Here is a 25,847-nt window from a genome sequence, read left to right as displayed (position 1 = left end):
TGTCTCTGACAGGTATTTGTATGATTCTAGCCAGCAACGAGGTCCTGATCTAGCTACAGACACAGCTGCAGGTCCCAATAAAATAAGTATGAGAGTACCCAGTCTTAGAAAAGAAAACTTAAAGTACATGTATTTCTTGATAAATAAATGTAGCACTTAAATCACTCAGTTGCACAGAGCATTTGCTCGTTGCTTTGGATTTATTCACCTTCTTGTCAGCTGGTTTCAGAAAAATAACCTTTACCAACACCACGCAAGGGCTTCACAAGGTAGGAAGGAGATGCTAATTGGTTTTATCCTTTTGTGAAACAATCCATCCAAAGTCAATTAGAATAGGTTTACTTTTTCTTCACAGAAATAATCCATAGGAAAGACTGATGGGCAGAGCAAGCCGAGTCCTGCACAAAGGTGTAGGATTTAAGTGATTCCGAGCTGTGCTCCCAGAACTCCGTAGCCTTCAGGCATCTGTCTGGTCTTTCTCTGTGGATGGCATAATTAGGGCTTGAGTGAAAACCCCAGTGGTGAAGCCTGATAAGAAGTTAATCTTGTGGACACCTCGTGGGCCCGGAGAGATGTGCCCCAAAAGCCCAATTAGCAAAGGCTTCTTGTCCTAGGCTGTGCCACAGCCTTGCTCAGCGCTGATGAAAGCTCAGGGCTTCACCAGCCCCTCACACGTCACAGGGGTGAGGAGCACCTGCACTTTGTCCCCATCTCACTTCTCCTGGTGACCTTCACACTCCCAGTGTGGCATTTAAATCCCACAGATTCACACACCTCTCTGGAGAAAGGATTCACCCCAGAGCCTTCAGCCATGCCGAAGCCATGAGCCAAGGCTTTTTGGGGAGCCCCACAGGGGGTACCTGTCCACAAAACCTGAGCCCAGGTTTCTTGGACCCTCTGCCCGAGGCCAAGCAAACAGAATTTGTGTGAAAGCAAACAGAATTTGTGTGAAACCTGTGCTATCCCAGCTGCAGAACCAAAAAGCATTACAGCAATCCCAGCCCCCTACAGCCATGGATGAGCAAAGTGAGATAATGATAAGGTTTGATTTCCCATCATCTGTAAAGAGCAAAGGAAAAAGTTCTTGGCTGTTGGGAAAGCACTGCAGATCTGGAAAAGAGACCTCTGCTTTACAAGCCAAAAGTCCTTTCTTTTACGGAAGGAAAGCACTTCCCTCACAGCCAAAGGAATGCTGAGGCACAGCATCCATGGACCCTACAAATTCCCCTTTCCATCTCGGGATATTAAAGAGCAAATTCCAGTTTTAAGAGGGATGCAGGTCATGGAAACTGCTGCTGAGAAATTGAAGTGGTTTCTCCAAACCAAGCGACTGTAGCGTGACTATGATGGAAGGAGTTAATAGACACTGAAATTGTTTTATTAAGTAGATTTGCCAAAATTTACTGATTATCAAACCTCATTAGCCGGGGACTTGTACTCCATGTTCTTACCCAGTTGCTGCCTGCTGCCTGCTGGATACACGGAGGGATGCTGGAGAGATTATTTCTAAGCCCTTCCCCCTTCCCTCTCCCCTCCTCTTCCAGGACCACATCGACAGTCCCGGGGGAAAGAGAGGAGGGCCAGGGAGAGGGTAGGATCCACCAGCTCTCCCTCAGCATCTCCCACCAGGAAAGCCCGGAGAGGAGCTGCCGCTCAGGACACCTTTGGGAGCATCCCCTAGCACAACATATGTTACATCAACACACACGGCTGCTTTCCCCTTCCAGGAGAGAGGAGAAGGAGGGAGAGGAAAGAGCTCCGGAGTGCTCCAGGGATTTTCCATGTAAGCAAAAGCGGACGATGCCCCCGGGAGCCGCTGCCGGCCCCTGCTCCGTGTGCGGCAGGTGAGCATCACCTGCGGGGCAGCCCCGCTCCCGCCAGCTGCCCCTGCTCCGCTGGTAAGTCACTTCGGGAAACTTTCCTTGCACTTTGCACTTCGCTGACTTGGGGTCAAAAAAGTGCTTTTTAATCTCTAGGCACTACGGGCAAAACCAGGGGTTTGTCCCTGAAAAGAGAATTGAAATTTCAAGTCTCAGAGCTGAGAAAACACTTTCTGCCTGCTTAAAGCAAAGTTTTCTCCGCGGTGGGCAAAGGTCCCCCTCTAACTCCTCAGTAATTTGCAGCGGCACGAGGTCGGGTTGATCAGAACAGTCATGATTTAGACAGAATTTAAGGCATTTTTAAACCTCTCCCAGCTAATCCTTGCAATCCCCCTGAGAGGCAGAACAGAACGGGGCGTGCAGCGAGAGGCAGAGGAATCACGATCTGAGCAGTCCGGTTAAAGCAATTAGAACTCGCATCCAGCTGATGGCAGGTAATTGACCACTCTCTCGCTAATAACTATTAAGCAGCTTAGTTGAGTTAGCGCATGGTTAGGGGTTTATAAAAATAAGAAAGCGAAGCGACAACGACCGGAAAATAAGGATCTAACGGTGCCCAGACCTGCTCGGAGAAGAGCCCGAGGTGCTCCCGTTGGGATTTGCAGGCACCCGAGCCTCGGTGATAATTATGAATGAGGCTGTGGCTCTGCTCCCTGCCTGTGTTGCCAGACAACCAATGAGGCTGCAAAGCAAAGCTCATTCACGGGCTGCAGGTTTCAGGGAGAAGCACAGAGGTGACTTTTACTTACAAAACAGGCACTCATTGATTTCCTGATTGAGGAAAGTGGCTGGAAACACCTTTTCTCTCCCAGTAACCTCTGCTATGTTTTCTCCTCCTCCCTGTATCTTCTGGCTGACAGATCCCCCTGCTCTGATGCCGTTCTGGATGTCCCGGTGAGAACTCTTAGAGATGCCTATTCTCTCCAGAGGCAGTGACCAAGACTATAGCAACATTAGCTACAACTCCTGCAATTCCTTGAGCCACTTCCTTCCCATCTGCGTGGAAACCCCTTCTGTCAAGGGGGTCCATTATCAGAGAGCCAGGAGGATTTACCACCCTGACCAAGTGTCTGCAGTCGATCTGAAGACAGAGATCATGATCAACGTTGGAGGTATCAAGTACCTGCTGCCCTGGAGTACTTTAGACGAGTTTCCCCTGACCAGACTGAGCAAATTAAAGCTTTGCAGCAGCTATGAAGAAATCATCCAGCTGTGTGACGATTACGATGAGGACACCCACGAGTTCTTCTTTGACAGGAACCCCAACGCTTTCGGGATGATTGTCAGCTTCCTGGCAGCAGGGAAGCTGATGCTCTTGAGAGACATGTGTGCCTTGTCTTTCCAGGAGGAGCTGAGGTACTGGGGCATTGAGGAATCCAACCTGGAGAACTGCTGCTTTCGGAAACTGTTCCAGAAGCTGCAGGAGCTGGCCGAGATCCGCAAAGAAGAGGAGCTCCGGAGGAGCAAGGAGGCTTCGTGTGTCTTGGATGAGAAAACCAGATTTGGGCAGTTCATGAACAGACTCAGAGATATGGTGGAAAATCCCCAGTCAGGACTGCCAGGCAAAGTCTTTGCTTGTCTCTCCATCCTCTTTGTGGCCACCACAGCTGTCAGCCTTTGTGTGAGCACAATGCCAGACTTAAGAGCTGAAGAAGACAGGGTAAGTGAGTCCTTCTTAACTGCTCTAACCACAGAACTGAAGGCACAGTCTGGGACAGAAAGCGCAGCGATGGCTCAAATTAATTCTATCATTTCCAAGTGATACCATGTTAAGGATAACAGAAACAAATATTATACTGATTTTTAGCTAGAATACAAAAAAGCTTTTGGACAGAGCAGATATTTCAGCTCTCCAATATAGGAAAGTTTTTCCTTCTTGAGAGGCAGCTGCCAGTGTAAGATTAACTTGTTAGCACTGACTCTCAAACTGACATTGTGGAGTTTTCAAGATGCTTCACTCTCTAGTTACAGGCAATCTCTCCTTTGGACACATCAGCTACAGAAATATTTTCCTCTGACATCTTTACTTTTAAAACAGCTGGGTGTCTTCCCTTGTGATAAAACTTTCAGATGCTTAAAGAGGGAGAAATATTCATTAATTTTTATATGTTACATTTCAGTAGTTGAATAAAGATTGAAGGATGAGAGGCAGATGAAGTATTTTTGCACATACAGATACATAAAAGCTGTGCCTCCAAAAAATCATAATTCCATGCTAAGAGAATTCTGTATTTGCCCCATATATATGTACATATTGTAGGAGCAATACCAAGCACTATCTGAACTGCTAACTGCATTTAAACCCTCCTCAAAGAACTCATCCACATTAATTCAGGGCAAATAAATCAAGCCTGTATCACACATGAAGGATCTTCTCTAAAACATTACCGTAAATATTTCAGCATTTAAAGATTTATTTCTTGTAATAATAGACCAGAAGAAAAGTAAAAACCCAAAGTTATTTTAGATGTGGTAACATCCAAATTCATGAAATAACCTTGACTAATCTCTGTAATGAATCCTGCACTTCATTTGCAAATTGCCCTTCCAAAAGTGCTGAGGAAATCTATGTCAAATAAGCCCCTTGCCCCAACCCCTGCTGTAAGACAAGACACTCCTCAGAGTGTCATATATTGATGAATAAAGTCATTTTTACATTTATAGCACAGCCTGGTGTGCACAAGATAAAAATCTGTATCTGTCTTACTGGTCAAAGCAGCCTTGTCATGGTTAAAATATGTCCTGATATTTGATGTCTGAGTAAAGCTGAGGATTGCACAGGAGGCTGAAATCTAAGATCATTCCCTTTTCCATTTTAACCCCTTGGATATTGACTTCAATTTGCCCAGGAAGGCTCCACCTGTCAGGAATAAGCCTGGTGCTCTTGCAGCCTTCCTCAGCTATTCTATTACTTTTTGGCTGAAAAAGGAAAAACTGTGATCACAGAAAAAGCTGTTAACACTGTTCTAATGCTTCTTCCAAGGAAATATTTTAAATATAGAACATCCTTCTTCCAGCTCAATGTACAAACATTACAAACTCTGCTCCAGCAAGTGCTTCCTAATAACTTTGTTAATGGAAGGGGCTTGATGCTTTCTATCTTCATTTCCCAACCACTGCAGGAAAAGCTTTGATAAATAAGTCCCATGTAAAAGAACCAGCACATGACCAGAGCTCTGCTGGATGTAAGGGGTGGTGTGTTTAAAAAGTAAATTACTAAGTTAGAAAGAAAAGCATGCTGAGGGTTATAAGTGTGTGAGGGTTATAAGTGTGTCTGGGAGCTGCAGTTCCTGGATTTCCTATAAAACAAGGATGGCATTACTACTTAGAGATTTGCATGTATATCAGTACTTTAAAAACAAGTAAACTGCATTGAAACAAGCTCAAAAGATGGATTGTTGAAAGTGCAGGGGACAGGATGAAGGATGAACTTGAAGAAATGACCACATTTGTCCAAATACTTGGAAACATTGCATAATTTACACTTACAGCACCAGCCTAATGCCCTTTGTCATTGTGCCCCAGAATACAGAATATTAAAAGTCCTGTTCTGTGAATTATGTGATGTTCTGCCACAGGAAACATAGGGGAATATATAAGACAAAACACTCATGCCTTGTGGAAAAGCAGAGACTGAACTACTAACAAGCAGTTTTGGCATCCCTAATTTTCCATCCCTAAATTCTTAGCCTGCAACAACTAAGATTTCCTTACTGAGATCTCCAAAGAACATTTTAACTAGAGCTGGACAAATAAATCCATGAAATTAATTGACTAAAATTAGGATTTCTTGGCTGCAGCTGAGTCATACCTAGCAAAATCAACTCTCCGTTGGTTTGTAACTCAGAACTGACCTCAGAGAGCGATTCCAAGATGGGGCCACCTTTACCAGCAACCTGAAACAGGCATGCAGGACCTGAAATTTTTGCTTTTAGGGCTGAACACAAAGATGATTCGATATCTGTTTGCTCAGTGACAGAAAACAGATGAATTTCTTCACAAAGTTTCTGAACAACCTGAAATTCCACACCTGAATTCAAAGATGCCATATCGTGAGGTTTGGTCAGTTCTGAGTCAAAGCTTGGCAAAAGCTCTGATGTAAATGTCCTCAAAAGTACTGCAAGGATCCCTTTTCCAATGTCACTAACACTGGAAATTGAATTTATCCATACTACCCATTCTGAAAAACAGACAAAAAAGGCTTTACCTCTGCTGCATATGTACCACTCTAGGTCCTGTTCCTCCTCACCACAGCCACATTAAGAGAGTGAAAACTGGCTGGACTCCAGCTCAAGAAGGATCAAAGTCAAAAAAAAAAGAAAAAAAAAAAGAAAAAAAAGAGAAAAAAAAGGCTAAAAAATGCAAGGTGCCTTCCACTTCACTCACTTGGCTCAGAGGCTGCTGATCCCACCCTGCAGGCACAGCAGATCCCTGGTCCTTCGAGCAGCTGCTGAGCCAGGTCTGCTCAGAAGGGAGGAAAGAGCAGGCAGAAGAGCAACCAGGAGTCCTCAGCATGCGAGGGAAAGTGAAAACTCGGGTCTGTCTCCGGGAGAGGGATGGCAGGGAGCCAGCAGAGAGCATCTGCATCGGGGAAACCCAGTCACCCTGGCAACCAGAGGGGAGGGAAGGAGCCAGCGCCAGGGGCAGCAGAGGGGACGGGAGGGGGAGCTTGGAGTCAGGGATGCAGCTGACAGCGGAAATAAAGGAGGAGTTGTTATAACTGACACACTCCAGAATGTGCCAAATGCCATTTAGGAACCTCCTCACGAGAAAGAACCCACCCGGATTTGGGCAAACGTTTCTGTAAGTTTATATTATATATGGACATGATGTGAATTCCAGCCCAGAGAGAGAAGTCCCAGGTGAAGGGTGAGCAAAAAGTTCATCAAAAATGTGGAGTAGCAAAGGAACAGCTCTGGTGAGCTCAAGTTTGAGTCTGACCATGAAATAAACACACAAAAGGTTTTATTATTTGTGAGGCTAAGGAAAGAGGTAACAAGGTTATCAGTAACAAGGTAATGTTAGTTAGGAATAAAACAACAGAATTATCACATTTTCCAGTGGAAATATATCCTTGTCCATGATATTTTCATCAGTTCTTTATGGAGCTCAAACTGTCTGGTAAAAAAGCAGATTTAATATCATCAAAGTGCGATAATCAAGGCATGTAGAGATAGGAAAAAAGGCATATTTAGAGGTGAGGAAATCTGTTACTGATCTGAACAGGCAGCCTGAGAGAACTGCAAATCTGAGATGGAGACCAAGCATACAGGATAGGAAAGCTGAAGTGACAAAATTCACCAGTACTACCCCCAAATGAAGAAATTCAGATCATCCCACTAGAAATAGGACAGAAGTCCCATCAAAGCCCCCCAAAAATCCCAGTCCCCCATAAGAGTTACAATCAGGATCTAAGAGGGGTCACTGAAACAGCCACTGCTCAGCACATCCAACCCAAAGGGAAAAAAAACATCATTACACAAGAAAAGTGTGGGATAAAACCACTGCAGAAGGGCCTGGAGAGGGAGAACACTTTGAAGTACTCCTGGGACTTTCCTTGGGATGAGATATTTCATTTAATGAGTCCCTAAAATTGGCATCCCCCAGAGAAATGACTCGGCAGAAAGGCTACAGCAAGGTCGGTTCTTAAGGAAGGCAGCAAATTAAGGTCAGGGAGAAAACCCCCAGATATTTCCATTCCCTGACCTTGTTACTACTAATTCTTGTGTTTGCTCTTAACTGACCTTGAGAAGCTTGGAATTGCTTTAGGTATTTTATAGGACCTAATGAAACAAAATCATCACAAGCTGCAACCACTGTTGTTTATGTGAAGGTTTTACCCTGAAACACAGAATACTCACTTTTTTAAAAGCTTCTCTTCCTGGGATCATTTGATTACGTGAAAATCAAGTTCCTTTTAAAAGAGTAAGTTTCTAGTCTCTGGTTGCACTTAGAACCCAGAAAACATGAACAGATGAGGAGAAGCCAGTACTTAACATATAGAACCACTTTTAAGTTATTTTTTATATTCTACACATTATTCTGGAGGCCCTGATTAGTTTTTTAATGATTGATGTTGCTGAAGGTTTCTGTATGATACTAAAGACTATTTGGCTTGCACACTGGGAGAAACTGCCAAGAAACAGGTTTTCTTTAAAACTGGAATAATTTTACTTTATGGGGGAAAAACCCAATTTATTTGCCTTACTGTGAAGAGAAAGAAAATGTAATGCTCATTTAAAGTGTAATACTATAAAGGCATATGTGTACATGCCTATCTATAAATACACTTCTATATACATATGACTTGAAATTACTTGGAACAAAATAAAGCTGGATGTGCTTTGGCTTTATTGCATCTGCTCAAGCACTTTATTCTGGGTTCTTATCAGGTCACTTTCTGCAGACAATCCCTCTCTTAAATTGTCCAAGCATCCAGTGCAATTCTGATTTTTTCTAACCATTTTCATCGGCAAGGAAAGTAGGAAAATGTGCTTCACTGGAGCACCAAAACCTCCTGGTCTGGGTGTAGCACAGTGAAACCCAGCTATTTATGTGCTTCACAGGCTGAAGTAGTTAAATGAATAATGATTGAAGAAAGGTTAAATAAGAAGCCATTAAACAACAGAAAGCAGAATATTCAGGCCTGGGACTTTGATATATATTTATGAATCATTGCTTTATGGGATCTGCCTTTTTTTGAGGCCAGAAACACCGGGAGCTTTGAGCTTGAAATTGCACCGTCACGTTAAGACCCGGATTTGAGAGTTCCACATTATCAGTGACCATTTCCCAGGCATCCACCCCCAGAACTGCACAATTCAGCACTGAATCTGTTATGTACAGCACTGATAAAGTTCATATCACTGAAGCCCTGCTTTGCACAGCCAAAAGGGCACTGCAGGGGTGGTCCCTGCTGACCATCTGTGCCCCAGCTCAGCCCCGCCACAAAATCAGTGTCTGCACAAACTCTGGCCCTCCAGGGAGGGAATGGATCCTGCCTGGCTTTCCAAAGCCAGCGTCCAGTGTTCACAAAGCACAATTAGACATTATTTGTTTGCCTTATGTCCATCTCCTCTTGGCTGTGTCCCAGCAGTGCTAAGGCTCTGAGCTTTGTACGCCATCCTGGGGGGACCCCCAGCTGTTCCAGCTGTTCTGCACTGGGCACTGCACCAACAGCTGTGCAGTGGCCAGCACATATCCCTCACTGGGAATCAGGATTTCTTTCCCCTCCTGCTGCTTTCAGGGCTGTAATAGTTACAAAAGCCTGTTCACTCCCCTCAGCTGGCTCTCCTCAAGGGGCTCAGCACAGGTGAGTGTTTAATAAATGCCCATTTTGGGAAGATGGGTGTTGCCTTTCACAGAGGCACTCCATCTCTGGGAAACTCTGAAACTAATTTATCCTCCAAGTTTGTGCCATTCCCATTCTATGGACAGAGAGACATAATTCTGTCTCTCAGGAGAAGCACAGAGAGAAGAAGAGAAACCAATCTTTATCTCTGCTCCTTTGTTTTCCCCATGTGGAATGTGGTGTGGAGATTGTTCACCTGCAGTGATTGCTGGGTTGGATTCTGGGGAAGGTTGTTTGGGGTCAGTGACCAGTGGGATCCAGCTGTGGCTCGGGCTCTCAGCAGAGTCAACAGTTTGAGTTGGTTAGATGGGTGATTAAGAATTAGGTATGTAAAATAGGATAGTATCTCTTTAGTATATTAATGTAATATGGTATAGTTTTAATAAAGCTGTCCTTCAGCCTTCTGATCTGGAGCCAGACATCATCATCTCTTCCCTGCTCCAGGGTCGCCGCATTTTTACTACACAAGTTCCTTCCCACAGTGTCAGCACCTCTCATTAGCACCAGTATCTTCCCTTAAAACAGATTCGGGACCCCCCGTACTCCAGAGTTACAATAAGAAGGAATTTCTGCTCCGAAGAATTTACAGTCCAGTGAGAAAAGAAACAAAGAAACAGTAACAGGCAAAATGCTTTGACCAGCAGCTAAACTGTCAGTTGAAGGTTATCCTCCCAAGTCCAGATAAATTCCTCGTCATTTTGACTATACTGCTCTTCACAGTTACAAAATTGTCTGTTAGATTCCTTACTAGAAAAATAAGAAAATGTTTACTCTTTCACATCTTTGTGCTAACACAAACACTTTGGAGTCACCAACTGGTTTAAATCAAAATCAGATTCTTCAGACTGACACTCACAGTGTTTGCAGACTAAAGTTTAAAAGTTAATTGTAACACTTTATTTTAGGCACACTTCTGCCCCAAAGGGGATAATTATATGTTGGACACAGAGCAATAATTTCTTTCTCTGTTCTTTCTAATGTCCACATTAATAAAATACCAATATCAGTTTAGTTTCCTCAAATGCTGTAGTTGTAGTAATTGTTTTCCTAAGTCCAGGCTTCTTTTCCATCAAGTAGAACGAGTGGGAACTCACTGTGTTCTCAGAATACACAGCACTGCTTTAACAAGCTCATCATTCCCTAAATCAGGTTAGAGTCTCTTTCTCAGCAGGCTGTAACCTTCTGGTTTTATTGCATCAGGCTGAAACCATAAATCCAAGTGCTGATGTGATCCATAACACAGGGTTTTCAAGCTCTCCCTCCCCATCATTTGATTCAGCAGAGCATGGTTTAATTATTCAAATAACAGCATCAATGCGGCCACAATGATTCAGCACTACCTGCAGCACTGCAGCTGCATCCCGGAGCTCAGGTATGCAGGGAACACAGATTGGCACCACGTTTCCTAACCAAGCCATCACTTCACAGCCAAAAGGGATTTCTGCCTTGTATCTGTTCATTTCCTGCTGCCAACGGGATAAGAAGAGCTTGGAGCCAGCTGGGTAGCTCAGTTCCCTACACCCAGGTCTTGCTCTGCCTCTGCTCTTTCCTAACCCTTCTCTAGACTTGCAGCCTCCCCTGTATTCCCACTGCCTTGGGTCTGTGGGAAGAACCAAAGCTTGTTTTATACCATCCCATTAGTTTGTATTTTTCACACAGAGGGAATTGCTCAGGGAGAAGCTCTACACCAGGATGCAGTGCCCAGGTGTCACTGAGAAGTGCAAAAAGCTGGACAACAACCCCCCACCCAGGAAATGGCAACCTTGGGCTTAGAGAGGGAAATTCCTGCTGGGTTTACTTCCAAATCCTGCACCTAGAGGACTGGCTGATTTTGGCTGCAGGAAGAGCAGTCTTGCCAGGATAAGTGCTGGACAGCACAGGATGGCAGAAGGCAGGTGGGGAGCTGCAGGACAGGCTGATCCCATCTGCTGCCACTCTGGTGGACACTGGCCTCTGTCCACAGAGCAGTGTGTGCATCACAGGAAGGATCTGAGCAGCAGCTTGACTGTGCCAAACAAAACCTGCCCCTGCCAGGATAAATTTAGCAGATGTGAACCATGACCTTGCATCAGTCACAGAGCCAGGCACGCTCCTGGTGTGAACGGTGACATTCTGGCAGCCTGTCCTTCCACTGCAGAGGGATGAGAAGGTGCAGGTCCTGTGTTCAGGGAAGCTCCTCTAGGACTCCAAGAGGATGGAGCATATGCTCTCTGAGCTCCTTCCCTGCCTGGTTCTGGCTCCATTAGGGGTGTGTCCCTGAGCACAGGGCAGCCTTTCCTCAGGAGCAATCACTGCTGCAGCTCAGGCAGAGCTGGCTGGGAGCAGGGCTCAGATCCTTTCAGCCCATTGCTCATTTGTTTTATGATGATGAGCCAGCTGGTTCCCATAAACATGCCCTGGGAATAACAGTGTTTGCATACAGGGGTTCAGTCATGACTTCTAGCTGGGTTCAAGGACTTTTATCAGCATGGCTTCATAAATAACACGAGATTCCTTTCTCACAAGTGTGCTGTGTAAGCAACACATACACCTTGTGCTGAGGTACATATTGATTTCCACTCCAAAGCTCTGGAAATATAACATGATTCTGAAATAATCCAGATACTGATCAAGCTGTGCTTATTAGCAAAGTGTTCTACAAGCATTGGAGGAACTTTTCCTATTTAACTTGGGAATAGATCATTTGACACAATAGATCAATTGTTAACTTGGGAATGGATCATTTGAACTTTTGCTATTTAACTTGGGAATAGATCATCAAGAAACACTTGGAATCATTGACACCACCCTGAGCAGAGCTCCCTGGCAAGCACAGGAAGGAGATCACAAGAAATGCTGTAATTTTGCTTATCTCCTAGACTCCTTTTTATAGATTGTGGGAAATCCCAAATAACACACCATAGAAAACAGGCTCAGACTGCTGCCAATAAACTTCCACTTAAGAGTCAATCACACCCAGGGCAGAAGGTTGGTACCTATCCAAATTTATCCTCACACAGCTGCAGCACTGCAATCCCAACATGAGGGAAATAACAGGATTTCTTCCCTCTTTGTACTTCAGATTGAGAAGGAATAAAGGGTAAATACCCACTGCAAAAGGTATTGGGGTAAATCTCTGGCAATAGGAAACTCATAGGTGGATCAGGTAATGATTCAGAACAAGTTTTCCAAAGCATACTTTAATTGTCAATTGTCTTAGAGGGCAGACAGGTGGGACACAAATGATCAGCACAGAGCAGACCCTGAAGGAGCAAGAGGAGTTCCTTGGTGGTGTCATACAGTTATTCAATAATAATACAGTTTTTCCTTGTCTACATAAAAAAAGTGAGCAGCATCTGGAAACCAGCGTGGATAAATGAGAGATATATTCTGCAGGGGAAATTCTGATTCAGTGTTCCTGGGCATAACTGAAATTATTGATGCATGTAAAGATATTATTTTCACTGGATAAGATTTATACCTGTTGTAAGTTAGGCTAGTGCTGCATAACCCTGGGATCTGATTCTTTTTGTTATCCTAGATGTCATTACACTTTAATTAATGTTTCCTGGCAAACTAAGAGGCTGGGAAATTTATCTCTTTTTATCTTGTGAGTGGCACATATCTCAAGCACATTTAGCTGGAATTCACAATTAGTGAATAAATTGCTGTTTTGCTGCTCCATCCCTGAAAGTATCCAAGGCCAGGTTGGACAGGGCTTGGAGCAACCTGGTTTAAGGGTTTAAGATGGGTTTAAGGTCCATTCTACCCAAACCATTCTGGGATTCTGTGAGTGGAAAACAGAAGCCAGGAGAGTTGCCTTGGGCAACCTGTTTCCTCTGGCTGTTGAAGGAACTGGGTTAACTGCACTCAGTACTGCTCTTCTCCTACTTTATTATGAACCTGCAGTTTTTCTCCTATTTAAAGAGAATTTAACAGAAATATCCTAAAATGAGCAATCTCACTGTAACACCATCAACTCCAGCACATAAGAGAATATGGAAAATAAGCCACTCTCTTATACACCAGAGGGGGACAATCAAAAGGAAGCTTGAATTTTTGACTATCTCTGGCAGTAAAGGAGTTTGGAACAACTCCTTTGCCTCTTTGAGGTAGTTTATAAATCTAAGAAACCACTCAATATTTCAGACATCAGGCTCAGTATATATCTTTTTACACACAAAATATTGTTTCATTCATTGCTGAGCCAAATGCTCATTTCATACAGAAGATCAATAGCAGGCACTCATTTTATTACATTTATATCATAGGGTGTAGAATTTCTGCTGGAGGAAAGTCCCATAAATCCTGATAAATTCTTGCATTGTTGAAAAGTAAATCTGCAGGATGAATAAAGTATAAAGAGTTACATACTCACTGCTGGGCCTGTCATAACTGTTTTCCCATCAATGTCAGTGACAGGTTGAGTACAGATTGATGTCAGATGGTTTGGTTGAAAAAGCCCTCCCAAAATATGCTGTGGTCAGCTATAAATAAAACCTCATCTTCCCCCTCTTGCTCACAGTCAGCACCACCCCAGCTTGGAGCCTTTAGAGCTCCCACTCCACCGTGAGCAAAACTGCAGCAGGAGGAGAAGGAGCTCAGTGAAAATTTGACTCAAAGATCTGGAAATAAAACCCCAGAATTCTCCTCTAGTTAATGGTGAGGTCAAGGGAGGGAGTTTGTTGTGGTTTGTGTTGGCAAGTGCTGAACACTAGGATATCCAAATGTGTCTGGTTTGCTCAGGAAGAGGAATTGTACAGAAGTTTTTGTGGCACAGAGATTTCTTTATCTGACATTTAGGCAAAAAAAAGTCTTGCATGGATCAGGGTATTTGGGCAGTACCAAAAGTAACTAATGGGAATGTGGTGGCAAAAAAAAAATATTGAACTCTTCCACTGACACAGGGGCATCAGTGTTTTGGTGAGAACAGAGCTTTGAAGTCAGTGTGCTCTGTCTGATCTTTGGACAACAGTTCTGAGAGCAACATAAAACTCTGAGCTGTAAAAATCCTCAAAACTACTGTGAGAAACAGAAATTTGCTTTGGTGATTGATATTTCCTTCCCTACCCCCTCTTATTTGTTGCTTTTGAACAAGGTATTCAAAAGGCTGAAGAATGTTTGAAAAGACTGACATTAGAGAGGGATATTCTATATAAATCAAGTCAGGTGCATTCCATAATATATATAAATGTTCCTAATATATAAAACATTCACATGCGAACTCTTGGGATGAAATCCATCTCCCAATGTGAAGGCAATGAGCATGTTCTCATTATGCTGACAGCATAAATTGCCTTCACTAAGTAAATATAAATTTCCAAAGGGAATACTGAGGTCACTGAGGGTGGCAAGAATTAAAAATATCCCAAACAGACTCTACATTGCTGCACCTTGAAATTTCAGGCTCAGTTCAAAAGACAGCCTACATCTTAATGGTTAAACCTTCCATCAAACAAAATTTCTTTTCTTATGACTCTACATTGCTACACCTTGAAATTTCAGGCTCAGTTCAAAAGACAGCCTACATCTTAATGGTTAAACCTTCCATCAAACAAAATTTCTTTTCTTATGTTTTCTAAGGAAGGAATAGGGAAAACCCCGTGATGATCTGAGAGCAACGTCACCTGCAAATGTCTAGAGGCAAATAAATAACAGATGTACTGGAAATTCAGCCCAGCTAACAAAAAAATTAAATAAATCTTGATGGGAGCAATGAATAATTCAGAGGCCCCATCACTGAAGTGACCAGAGGCAGGTTTGTGCAGAGTCTAGGCTGCACTGTACAAATAATTCAGGGCTCAGAAAGAGTGAGCACTGCACAACACAACCCAACACAACTGCTGATTGCAGGCAATCTCATCAAGCCCAGTCAGCAGCTCTGCAAACAGCAATGTGCTCCAGCTCGGACTGCAAATGGAGCCACAGCCTGACCCTGCATGCAGAGCCCTGGCAGGGCCAGGCCTTCATCAGCTTCTGTGCTGTTTCATTTTAGGGGTAAAATATGGACTTGGCAGCTTACTCTGCGGAAAGGAAAAATCCCCAAACGGTGCTACAGAGCTAAATTGTTCTGAGGGTTGGGCAGGGTAAAACTCACTCCTGAGGGGAAACCTCTACTGGCCAATTCTATAACACAAAAAGACTTGTTACTCTCAAGTGCAGCAGAAACTGTGAGTTATTCAATGTTGTAAAAAGTCTGCCGTGACTCCATTTTCTTCATGTGGGAAAAGCCAATTTTTTACTCACACAACTCATTTTATACAGTTTTTACAGACTTTTTGGGCAACTTTAATTTGTTGATAACTTTCTCGTCAGTTACTGTATTGGTTAGTAAAAGGTATTTTACTTGTCCATCAAATCTCTCTATTCTTGAATTGTTTACATATTTTCTTCACTGATTCTTATGGGACAGATCTTATTGTTTATACAGGTGCACTTGTTTTTCACCCTAGGAATAGATTGCTATGTTGATGAACTCTCATTTTCAAGATGTTTTCACATGAGAACTTGCAAAGTACTTAGCTGCATTTAGAAGAAATGACAGGCCAGCTATTAATTTAATAGGGCAGGCCTGATTTTATGAGGCCTTTCATTTATAATTTTTCTACCTGTCTGCAACATTCAGGACTTACAGCCTGCATGCCAGGACTTTATACATGGGTTTCATTCCAGTAGGTTGGAAGAAGAAACACAGTAAAATGAGGGAGGTAGGTAGATCTGTTTGTTCAGCTATTTTGTGTGCCCTGTGGAACTGAAGGACAACTGCCACACTACCTGTGAGCTGGGGTTTGTTTATCTCTGCTACCAGTGACTCAGGCAGATCCATATTGCTTCTCCCTCAGTGTTTTTGGATGCTGGTTCACCGGCTGTTCTTTTGTTTATCTCCCTCTCTGTTTTGTGGCAGGGTGAGTGTTCCCAGAAGTGCTATTACATCTTCGTCATCGAGACCATCTGCGTGGCTTGGTTCTCCCTGGAGTTCTGCCTCCGCTTCATCCAGGCCAGGAGCAAGTGTCAGTTCTTCAAAGGACCCCTGAACATCATTGACTTCTTGGCCATTTCCCCTTACTACGCCTCCCTCATCTTCTCCGAGGACGACTCCAGCGAGGAGGAGGACAGGCCAAGCAGCAACACGTACCTGGAGAAGGTGGGCTTGGTGCTACGGGTTTTACGTGCCTTGAGGATCCTCTACGTCATGCGCCTTGCCCGGCACTCCCTGGGCCTGCAGACCCTGGGCCTCACCGTGCGCAAGTGCACGCGGGAATTCGGGCTGCTGCTGCTCTTCCTGTGCGTGGCCGTCACCCTCTTCTCCCCCCTGGTGTACCTGGCCGAGAACGAGTCAGGCAGGGTGCTGGAATTCACCAGCATCCCCGCCTCGTACTGGTGGGCCATCATCTCCATGACCACCGTGGGCTACGGGGACATGGTGCCGCGGAGCGTGCCGGGCCAGATGGTGGCTCTCAGCAGCATCCTCAGCGGGATCCTCATCATGTCCTTCCCCGCAACCTCGATATTCCACACCTTCTCCCACTCCTACTCTGAGCTGCGCAAGGAGCACGAGCGGCTGCAGTCGCGGCTGAGCCGGGCAAAGAGCGCCAATCGCTCTGGGGAAAGTGACACCTTCAACGAGACGGACAGCCTGATCCTGGAGGGACAGGCCTCCCCCATCAAATACATCTACAGGGGTAACTGAGCTTGGAAACCCCCATCAAACACATCTACACAGGGACCTGGGCCTGGAAACCACATCAAACACATCTACACAGGGACCTGGGCCTAGTGCTCCCCATCAAACACATCTACACGGGGAACTGAGCCGGGAAACCCTCATCAAACACATCTACACAGGGAACTGAGCCTGGAGACCCCATCAAACAGATCAAAATAGAGACCTGAGCCTGGAAACCACATCAAATACATCTACAGGGGGACCTGGGCCTGGAGACCCCCAACAAACATATCTACAGGGGGAACTGAGCCTGGAGACCACATCAAACACATCTACACAGGGACCTGGGCCTGGCCTGGGCCATTCCCAAAACCACTGACAGAAACGTGCACATGTGTGCATCATCAAAATACACAAAGCAAAGCAAGAGCATAGGTTCCAGTGCTATCCTCTCTCCTGGCATAGGTATAAGCAGCAGCCAACCCAACAGAGCCGGCTCCAAAAAATCCCCATGGAGCTGGAGGTTGGGAGAATGTAAAAAAGTCAGAGTTTATTCACTGATAAAGGCTCATTCTTCTCTACAACTACTAAGAATAAACTTTGTCTCTACCACTCATGCATTTTGCTGAATACCTAACACTGAATGAGTAACAGACAAACCAGCTTCTGTTGGCACAAACACACTTGTTGTTTTCTTTGCCTTTGAGTTTCCAGTGTTCTTGCAATGAATACCCTGAGCCAGGCGTTAGGACACATTCTTTCAGGGCTACACACCAGTGTGGTTGTCCACAGCTCATCCACCAGGCATACAGACACAAATCCAAATTCTGTATTTAAAGCCAGTAACAAGCTTAAAATAAAACCGCTGTATGTGACAGCTTTCAAAGTTTGCCTGCAGCCAGATGATCAATCTGTACCTAACAAATTGCACTGCTTTGTATAAAACACACACTGTTTGCAAGAGCATTTGCTTGAAATGCAATTGTGGTCTGCAGACTGTAAACATATCATACTAGACAGCAAAAGTCTTCAAACTTCTTTTTCATATAATTATTGAAAATAAAAATGAGGAATAAAAAAAGCGCCCAAGCTTACTGACCATCTCAAACAGCCTTGGTGTTATATTTTGTGTTGAATGGTGATGGTTTCTCTGGAAGAAAGAGAAAAAATGGACTTCTTGAAAACGTGACGATAGCTCAGAAGTATCCAAAGGTATAAACAGTAAAGAATGAGGGGAATGGTTGCCAGAGAGGCAGTGGGAGTGATTTTCTGGTGGAGATGGAAGATGCACCTTTTGGGATACCCATGTACAGCCAGAAGGAATCAACAGGGCTTTGCAGAGGTCAGCAATCTCCTTTAAGGACAGACTGGATGGTTCTGTACATTGTGACCCTTCAGATGGTGTGAAGCTGCTCGGTGCATTCCATGCAGGTCACAGAGGCCAGGTGTGCACAGACACCTGTGTGTTCAGGGCCCATGCCAGCCACAGTGAGAGCCCCCTTGATCCCCACAGGGCTCTGACACGCTGAATTTCGGGAATGTATTTAAGCACTGAGATTAATCAAGGCCTAAATGAGTTTTTAATCAGATTTCCAGCTTTCATTATTCCATTTCTTAAATCTTGCCAAGGTCCCCATGTCCTTGTGATGGGGCAAAGCTCAGTGAATGAGCATTCACCAGGGCCAGCTTTTAGCAGGCACCCCTCCTGCCCAGCCTGGGGCCATTGGGAGCCTGGGGACACCTGCAGGCACTGCCCCATCTCCCACCTGCACATCCAGACCCTGCCACCTGCAGGGTTCTGCAGCTTCCTGCAGGCATTTGGGAGCTGAGCTGCTCCCCTCCCTCCTGCAGAGCTGAAGTGGAGAAAAGCACAGCTGCTGGCACCACTGGGATGGCGTGACTGAAATTAATCTCTTGGGTTTATCTTGCTATTGACCTTATGATTCAAACCAGAGAATCTGCAGCAGATTATCCATGGGAATATTCCAACAAGAGGAACAAGTTGACTTTAGATGACAGACATTTACATTTGCCCAATTAAATGTGCAATTTTTGCTGGTTTATGCACAGGCCCATCTGATTTTTTATTTTTCACAATTTTTGTTTTTTTTTCTTGCTGGCAATTCTCCACAGTAGACCCAGTGAGATGATAAATCAGACAAAATCCTGGTCTGGACTACGAGCCACACCTCTCCAGAGTCCTGTGCATGATGATGCCACCTGCATTTCTCTGGAGATTCTGCCCCTCTGGCCTGGCAGTGCTGAACCCAGTGCTTGCTCCTGATCACTGGTGGCTGCTGGGACACAAATCCTGACACAGAACTGCTGCAGCTTTTAAAAAAACACTTCTTCCACTGACACACACTTTGGACATACCAACAATCAGGTAGGGCTGCTGATTTGCTTTTCCAAGAAACAATTTCCTTATTAGATGAGGAGTTAGTTCAACGTGGCTGCACATAAAATTAGCCCAGCACATGGTTCTAAAAACGTAGATAACTGGTGAAATATTGGGGGTTTTACTGCTCAAGAGCTTGTACCAGCTCCATGTCCAACAGGTTCTGTGATGTAAAATCCAAACCCTGGCTCAGTCTAGTGTTTAGCCCTGTGTGAGTTCCAAAACACAACCCAAGAATGTGCTGAGTAACAGGGTTCAAACAAACAAACAAACAAACAAATTACCAGTGCTTGGCAGGGAAGTGAGTGTTTGCATGTCCAGCTGAATTTGGACCATCACTCGTACTTCTGATTATAACTTAAATCTCCTCTCATAGCTGGGTCTGGGCTGCACCAGCTCTCGCAGAAAAAAAGTCCTGCATGATTCATCGTGCTACAGGGGAGGGAAAAATATGTTAGGAGGAACATTTAGTGCCGGTGTAGCTCAACCGAGTAACAAATTCAGAACAAGCAGTTACAATTAGCAGATACTGTTGTTGCCAAGATCGAATCATTTCCTAACCAGTTTTAATTAAAAGAGCAGTTGAGCTGCCTGGCACCCAGCTTCTGTGACTTCAAAGCCTTTTCCCTGGATCTACATATTAGAAACAGCAGAGGAACAGCACCCATCACCCAGAGGAACCACCTTGTGCAGCCCTCACCAATGCATTGCATCTCTTTTGAAACTTCTAATTGCTACTCTGGCACAGCAGCACCTCCTGGTGTTGTAGGAACCTGCAAAAACCCCCACGGTGCTGCTTTCTGGGGGAAATCAGGAATACATCCTGCTCTGCTACCCAGCCTGTGGGAGTCCTGTGAGAACACAACGCAGGACCCTCCACCTGGTCTGAGCTGGACACAAAACACAGAGAACGGCTTTTGATCAGGGGCTAAATGCAAATTTTCTGTGATGCTGAAATCCCACCCAGGGGTTGAGACCTTTGCTCTGGCCTGCCTCTCATTTCCTCAGGGGTTCTGCAGACTGCTCCAGGTTTCTCTGCAGCCCTGGTACCTCCCAGCTGTCCTCAAGCTCTTTCTCCTCTGTGACTTTCCCCAGTTCCTCTGGCACAGAAGCATTACGTGAGATGGACATGTTGTTATCTCAGTAATTGACTTCCTTTAATTTCATAGGTTCTCTATTTTATTATTTCAGCCTACTATTGGAACTCCTGAAATTTGCTTTTCACCAGTCCTTGCATCCAGCCACTAACAGTCATAACATAAAGTTACCAGGCTGATTAAGCCACAAATTCATTGAGGGAAGAGTATTAGGAGCAAATTGCAAAAGAATTCAGGGAGTGGACTGCATATGCCATGCATTAATTATAGCAGAACTATTTAAAACTTGCAGTGGTCAACAATTTTATTTCAAACACACCCAAACACTGTTGTGCAGTTATTTTGATCAATTAAGCACATCTGCTGACAGAAATTACACTCAGCATGTCCCTTCTGTTTTTTTTTTTTTTTCCCCATGAAAGGTTTTCTCCTTTTTTTGGCTCAGAAAATTATTTTAATACATTGCAGTAACCTATAAATAATGATGAAAACCTAAAAGGTCAAGGAGAGGAAGAAGTACAGCACATTCCCAGTTTTTACTTCTACAAGTAATAAATTACTAGCCACATGTTGAAGTTAAAACTGATAAAAGGCTCATATAAAAGTCATATTTCCTAAATGCCATCCAGTTTCTGCATGGTAAAATGAAGATATTCCATCACATTTTACTGAAAGTGTTGAATTCCTTCCTGTGAACTTTTTGTTTTGGGAGCAATGGGGCTTTTTGCCCTTCCCTGAGTCCCAACCATGGCACAACACCCAGCAAAGCCCTGAGGAACAGGCTGCAGATCTGCTGGGCAGGCTCCCAGTTCTTAATTTGCAATATCTTTGAATATAAGGATGAAACCTAATGCTCTGGGCTACTCTGTTTTGTTCCTAGATGTTTAAAATGATGCTCACAAGAAAAAGATGAAGAGAAAGAACCGAGGTGTTTCCCCTCCTCCTGTGCTCCTGTCTTTATCATTTCACTTGTGATAGAAGGCAGCTCTCAAAAAACTTCTTTTCCCCAAAGTTGAGTGTTCCCTTATGCCAGGGAAATGCTCACAGAGAGGGGAAGAGCTGAACCCAAAGCTCATGCACTGTAAGAAAGATCTGCAATCTTTCAGAACAGCTTCCCAAGAACTCACACAAAAATCCAAGCCTGGATTATCAGCACTAAGGAGCATTTTAGCAGATTATTCCAGCAGATTCAGCAAGAGGGATAAAAATCTAACTCAGATTTCATTATTTTCATACTCAATTCCTGCCATAAATACAGAAGCTGTAAAAATCAAGCACATATCTAAAAGGGAAGGGCTGTAGAAGACCCTTCAGGTGTTTCTCCTCTGAAAGTTACAGCCTGTTATACCATTACTAATAAAATATAATCATACTGAAACAACACTTCAGATTTTAATGAAAAGCTCTACTGCTTCATACCTGGCAAATTTTGTTTTAAAAAGTCATTTAAGACTTAATATATTAGCATAGAACTCCAGACATGCATATAATTAAGCCACAATGTCTTCCAAAATTTCTTTCTTTCTAGTTCAGCCAGGTATTTACCCATCAGATAAGCCAACAGGTTTTGTTTCAGCTTCTTCAAAATAACTCCATCAGCTTTCAAGAGGCTGTTCTCAGTAAGAACAAATGGACCAATACAGAATTTTCCTGCTGCCTGAAGCTCAAGCAGATGAGGAACAATTAATGTTGAACTTGAGGGCAGTGAAGCCTCTGTGAGAATCCATGGATGATTCACTTTATTTCAGACAAACTGCAGGAGCATTTGCTGATGTTCCACCATTGGGTTTAACTCTGCATCCAGGCCCACATCCCTCCCCAGACAGACAGGACGCAGATTAATCTTTTCTTGGATCCATGGCTTCACCTGCCCACAGAAAGAATTGTTCCTTTGCCCTACAAAGTTAAAGAAATTTCTCATTAAAATTCTTCACCTTAAAGGTACTGTGTAAGAAATGATAAAGATGTTTGGGTTGCACTCATGAATAATGAATATTAATAAAACAAAGAAAGGGCTTTTATGTTCTTCAACCAACAGCTCTTGTACTGCCCTTTAAGTGTGTTGCACCCTCATTTAGGAAAATAGACAGCAAAATTTTCTAATTAAAGTTTGATTTGCAAATCCCTGGTTATGACTATCTTCACCAGAGCAACAAAGCAGGGAACAACCCTAAATTTATGCCTCGAGGATCTGATTTTCCAATTCATTTGTGCTTTTATTATTCTGATCTTTTACTTTCACCTGACTGTCCCGAAGCTTTCTGAGCTCTCTTGTTCCACACCAAATTAGTCAGAACTTTTCTACCTCTGAGAGACTCTTATATGAGAATTTCACAGAAATCAGCTCAGCTCAAAGACAACAAACTACAGGAAATTTCAAAGCTTCTGAGAGACAAAAAGCTACGAGTTCATGATTAAAGAAAAAAAAAAAAACAAAAAACACTATTACACACTTCAGCAAAGATTAATGACTACATTCCTCCAGCACAATTACTATGATTTTTAGAGGATATTTTTAGGAAAGAGAGGGTGAAACCAGACATTTCATCTGTAATTCTAAGCTGGATCCAAGGGTTCATACCTTGAATGAGGCTGGCAGGATTTAGAACAGTTATTTCCAGAACTGATCAAGATAGCACTATCAGCTCATTAGGGTGTGAGCATGCATGCTTAAACAAATTAAACTCATTTCATGCTGATAAAAAGATATCTGAGGAAAACTGAAGGTTAAAGAGATTTATCCCGTAAGGGATTCAGAGTTTGGGAAATGTTCCAACAGAATTTAAAACTCCAGAAATCATGCATTTCTGAATAAAACTGTAACAAGGGTCCATTTCTCAGTGTTATTACACAAGTGGGATTAAAAAAAAAAAACCAACCCAAAGATCAATGAAAATACACAGAACTGAATCTTTAGGGCAAGGATATTGAAGACAACACTACATAGGTGAAAAATAAGTTTCAAATTATCTCCCAAAAGAGCAATAATATGTCAGTAGATAAATTTGCTGGGCTTTAATCCTATTTATTGAAATAACAGCAAATTAAAGGCCCATTTTTGCAGGTTCTGGGATAATTCCGGTGCTAAGTGCTTCCAGCTTTTTGAAACTCTACAGAGCTTCAATCACCCAGAGCACTGAAATCTCTAAAAAGTGCAACTAAATATTATGATAAGGTAGTTAAATTTTATGCTTGACTATACTTCATTTTATCGAAGTAGCAGAGATTCCAACAGATGCTTCTCCCTGCCTGCCTCTATCTCAGTGTGGGGCAGCAGAGACACGAAGAAAAGCAGCCCAGATGTGTACATCTGTGTCCTCCTGAAATCCAGGGGCTCAGGCCAGCTCAGCACAGTGCAGCACGAGGCTGTGAGCACTCTGACGTGGCTGCTGTGTGTTCACTGCTGTCCTCAGCTGCTGCAGTAAGGCAGAAAAATCACAAAGAAAAGCTTCAGAAAATCAGGCCTGCTCTGGCTGGCCTGTCATTTCTTCTAAGGCAAGCTGGCACTTTGCACGTTCCCCTGTGAAAGCAATCCTGGTGTGAGCAGTTGGTTAACATCACAATGTTAATTGTAAAAAAAAACCAACCAGCACCTGTATAAACTGGTTTTACACCATTAGATGGAAAAATGAAAACTGTCTCTCACAAACAACTTTCCCTGCATGTCCACACAGAGAGTTTGAGTGACCAGTCAATACAGGATAACAATTTGTTACTGACCAATAAAGTAATTGGCAAGAAAGCTCCTGACCAACTGGAGTCCCACAAGAGCTCTGTAAAACTGGATAAAAAGGAGTTATGTGAATAAAGAATGGGCATTTTCCACCATGAAGAAAATGGAGTCTGTATGATTTATTCCCATACTCATCCTCCTCCGAGGAATTCTGAAATGTAAAAAACGTCAATCAGGAAGCTGAATCAAGATCAACCTTTCTTTTACCACCAAGATCAACTCTCCAGGCTCACAAATTTTGTTGGACTGTAAGTACTGCAAGCTGTTCACAAGATTTGCAAACCCAGACACAACCTCAAGCATCTGCATTCCATTTTTATCTTTATTCCTCCCACTGCACAGTGTAGTTGTATAAACCATACTGACTGCATATATCTAATGATTACACAGAACACTCTCAAACACTTGCATTTCCAAAAGGGAGGGAATTTCACATGGTCTTCAGATATTTCCAGGATGGTTGATTCTGGTGGGAAAGAGGTATAAAAAGCCCCATGGAATTCTTGATTTGTTCTGTTTCCAACAAAGTGAAAAAGGGTCCACCAGCAGCAAAGAATATCCCAACCTGTAAACTATTAGGCAATAGTTGTGTCCCTGTGAATGCGACAATATATTCCATTTCTAACTACAAGGAGGTGCTGAACCTGCTCCTCAAGGGCACGTTCAGCTTGAGAGGGAAATTGGCACAGACAGAGCTGTTTGCTGGCTCAGCTCTGGTTAAAAAGCACCACCTAGGACTGCCAATATTTATGTGATCCTCCTGTTTTATTCAGAGAGCAAGAAAACACAGCCAAAAAGTCCTGGACCAGCACACTGAACAAGCAGGTACAGCACTCATTTCTCACAACTGATTTTCTGCTGAATAATCAAGCTTGTAATAGTTTGGGAAGTTTTCTTCTTGTAAAATGTGGTGGGTAAATCAAGTAGCTTCTAAGCCTAACACTCTGCACAGGGCTTAACTCTGCCAAAATCTATCCAAGGAAATTGTCCCAAGGTCCTGTGCTTGCATGCAGGGAAGCAGGTCTAGAGGAATGTGCACTGATGGGGGATTTTCCTCCTGAAACCTGTGGGTTTGCTTATAAGAAATCCTACAATTTCTAGCTCATAGGTTTCCACAGATACAACTAACCCTCCCTTCCTTCCTTCCATTTTTCCTCACAGTCTGTAGGAGGATCACCAATTCCAGAGTGCCAGAGCAGGCACTTTCCAAGCTGCCACATCCCTGCAGCTGCACTTCTGGAAACCTCTGTAGCCTCCTTGCTCCCCCTCCAGCCCAGTCCCTTGGTGACTTTTCCAGGCTGAAGGGAATGACTGGGGAAGTGTCTCATCACCAGATGCTCCAAATGTCCCCGTGAGCACGGGGAATCTGCAGGAACAGTGCTCTGGGGCTGAGCCAGCAGGAACTCATCAGTGCTGAGGATTGTCTCCCACTCCTCCAGCCTCTCAAGGAACTGAAGCACACATGGATGGATGATGTGCTCACTCTCCAGGGGCTGTGTTCCAGCTCTCTTAAAGACAGATCTGAGCCCAAAACTGGGGCCAAACAGGACCACTGTGAGGGTCCCCTTCTTATTTCATATATTTCCTATTTTGTTCACATTTGAACTACCAAAACAGAGCTCACTGAACCTGACTCTGGCCTATGAAACCCCACAGCAGACTGTGAGCACCCTGCTTCTGAATCAGACTGCTTTGGGTTGGAAGGGATCTTAAAAATCATCCAGTCCCTCCCCAGCCATGGCA

The 25,847-nt window shown here is 43.8% G+C and overlaps 1 protein-coding gene across 2 annotated transcripts; it reads left to right on the top strand.

Moving 5' to 3' along the window:
- The first annotated feature begins 1,600 nt into the window (after positions 1 to 1,600).
- On the top strand, positions 1,601 to 17,156 carry KCNG4 (potassium voltage-gated channel modifier subfamily G member 4). Of its 2 annotated transcripts, none has more exons than XM_068203130.1 (3): positions 1,601 to 1,898; positions 2,741 to 3,540; positions 16,115 to 17,020. In XM_068203130.1, the coding sequence occupies exons 2-3, from the start codon at positions 2,791 to 2,793 to the stop codon at positions 16,898 to 16,900; spliced, it is 1,536 nt and encodes a 511-aa protein (XP_068059231.1). In that variant the 5' UTR covers positions 1,601 to 1,898; positions 2,741 to 2,790; the 3' UTR covers positions 16,901 to 17,020. The 2 variants fall into 2 exon arrangements, with proteins under 2 accessions (XP_068059231.1, XP_068059230.1); XM_068203129.1 differs by lacking the exon at positions 1,601 to 1,898 and adding an exon at positions 17,056 to 17,156 and having other exon boundaries at positions 2,321 to 3,540; positions 16,115 to 16,892.
- Positions 17,157 to 25,847: the final 8,691 nt, after the last annotated feature.

Source organism: Anomalospiza imberbis, chromosome 12, assembly GCF_031753505.1.
Source record: "Anomalospiza imberbis isolate Cuckoo-Finch-1a 21T00152 chromosome 12, ASM3175350v1, whole genome shotgun sequence".
In the NCBI taxonomy this organism is placed as follows: Eukaryota; Metazoa; Chordata; class Aves; order Passeriformes; family Viduidae; genus Anomalospiza; species Anomalospiza imberbis.
Note: the sequence above shows the minus strand (reverse complement) of the source record. Positions and strands in the feature narration are given on the sequence as shown.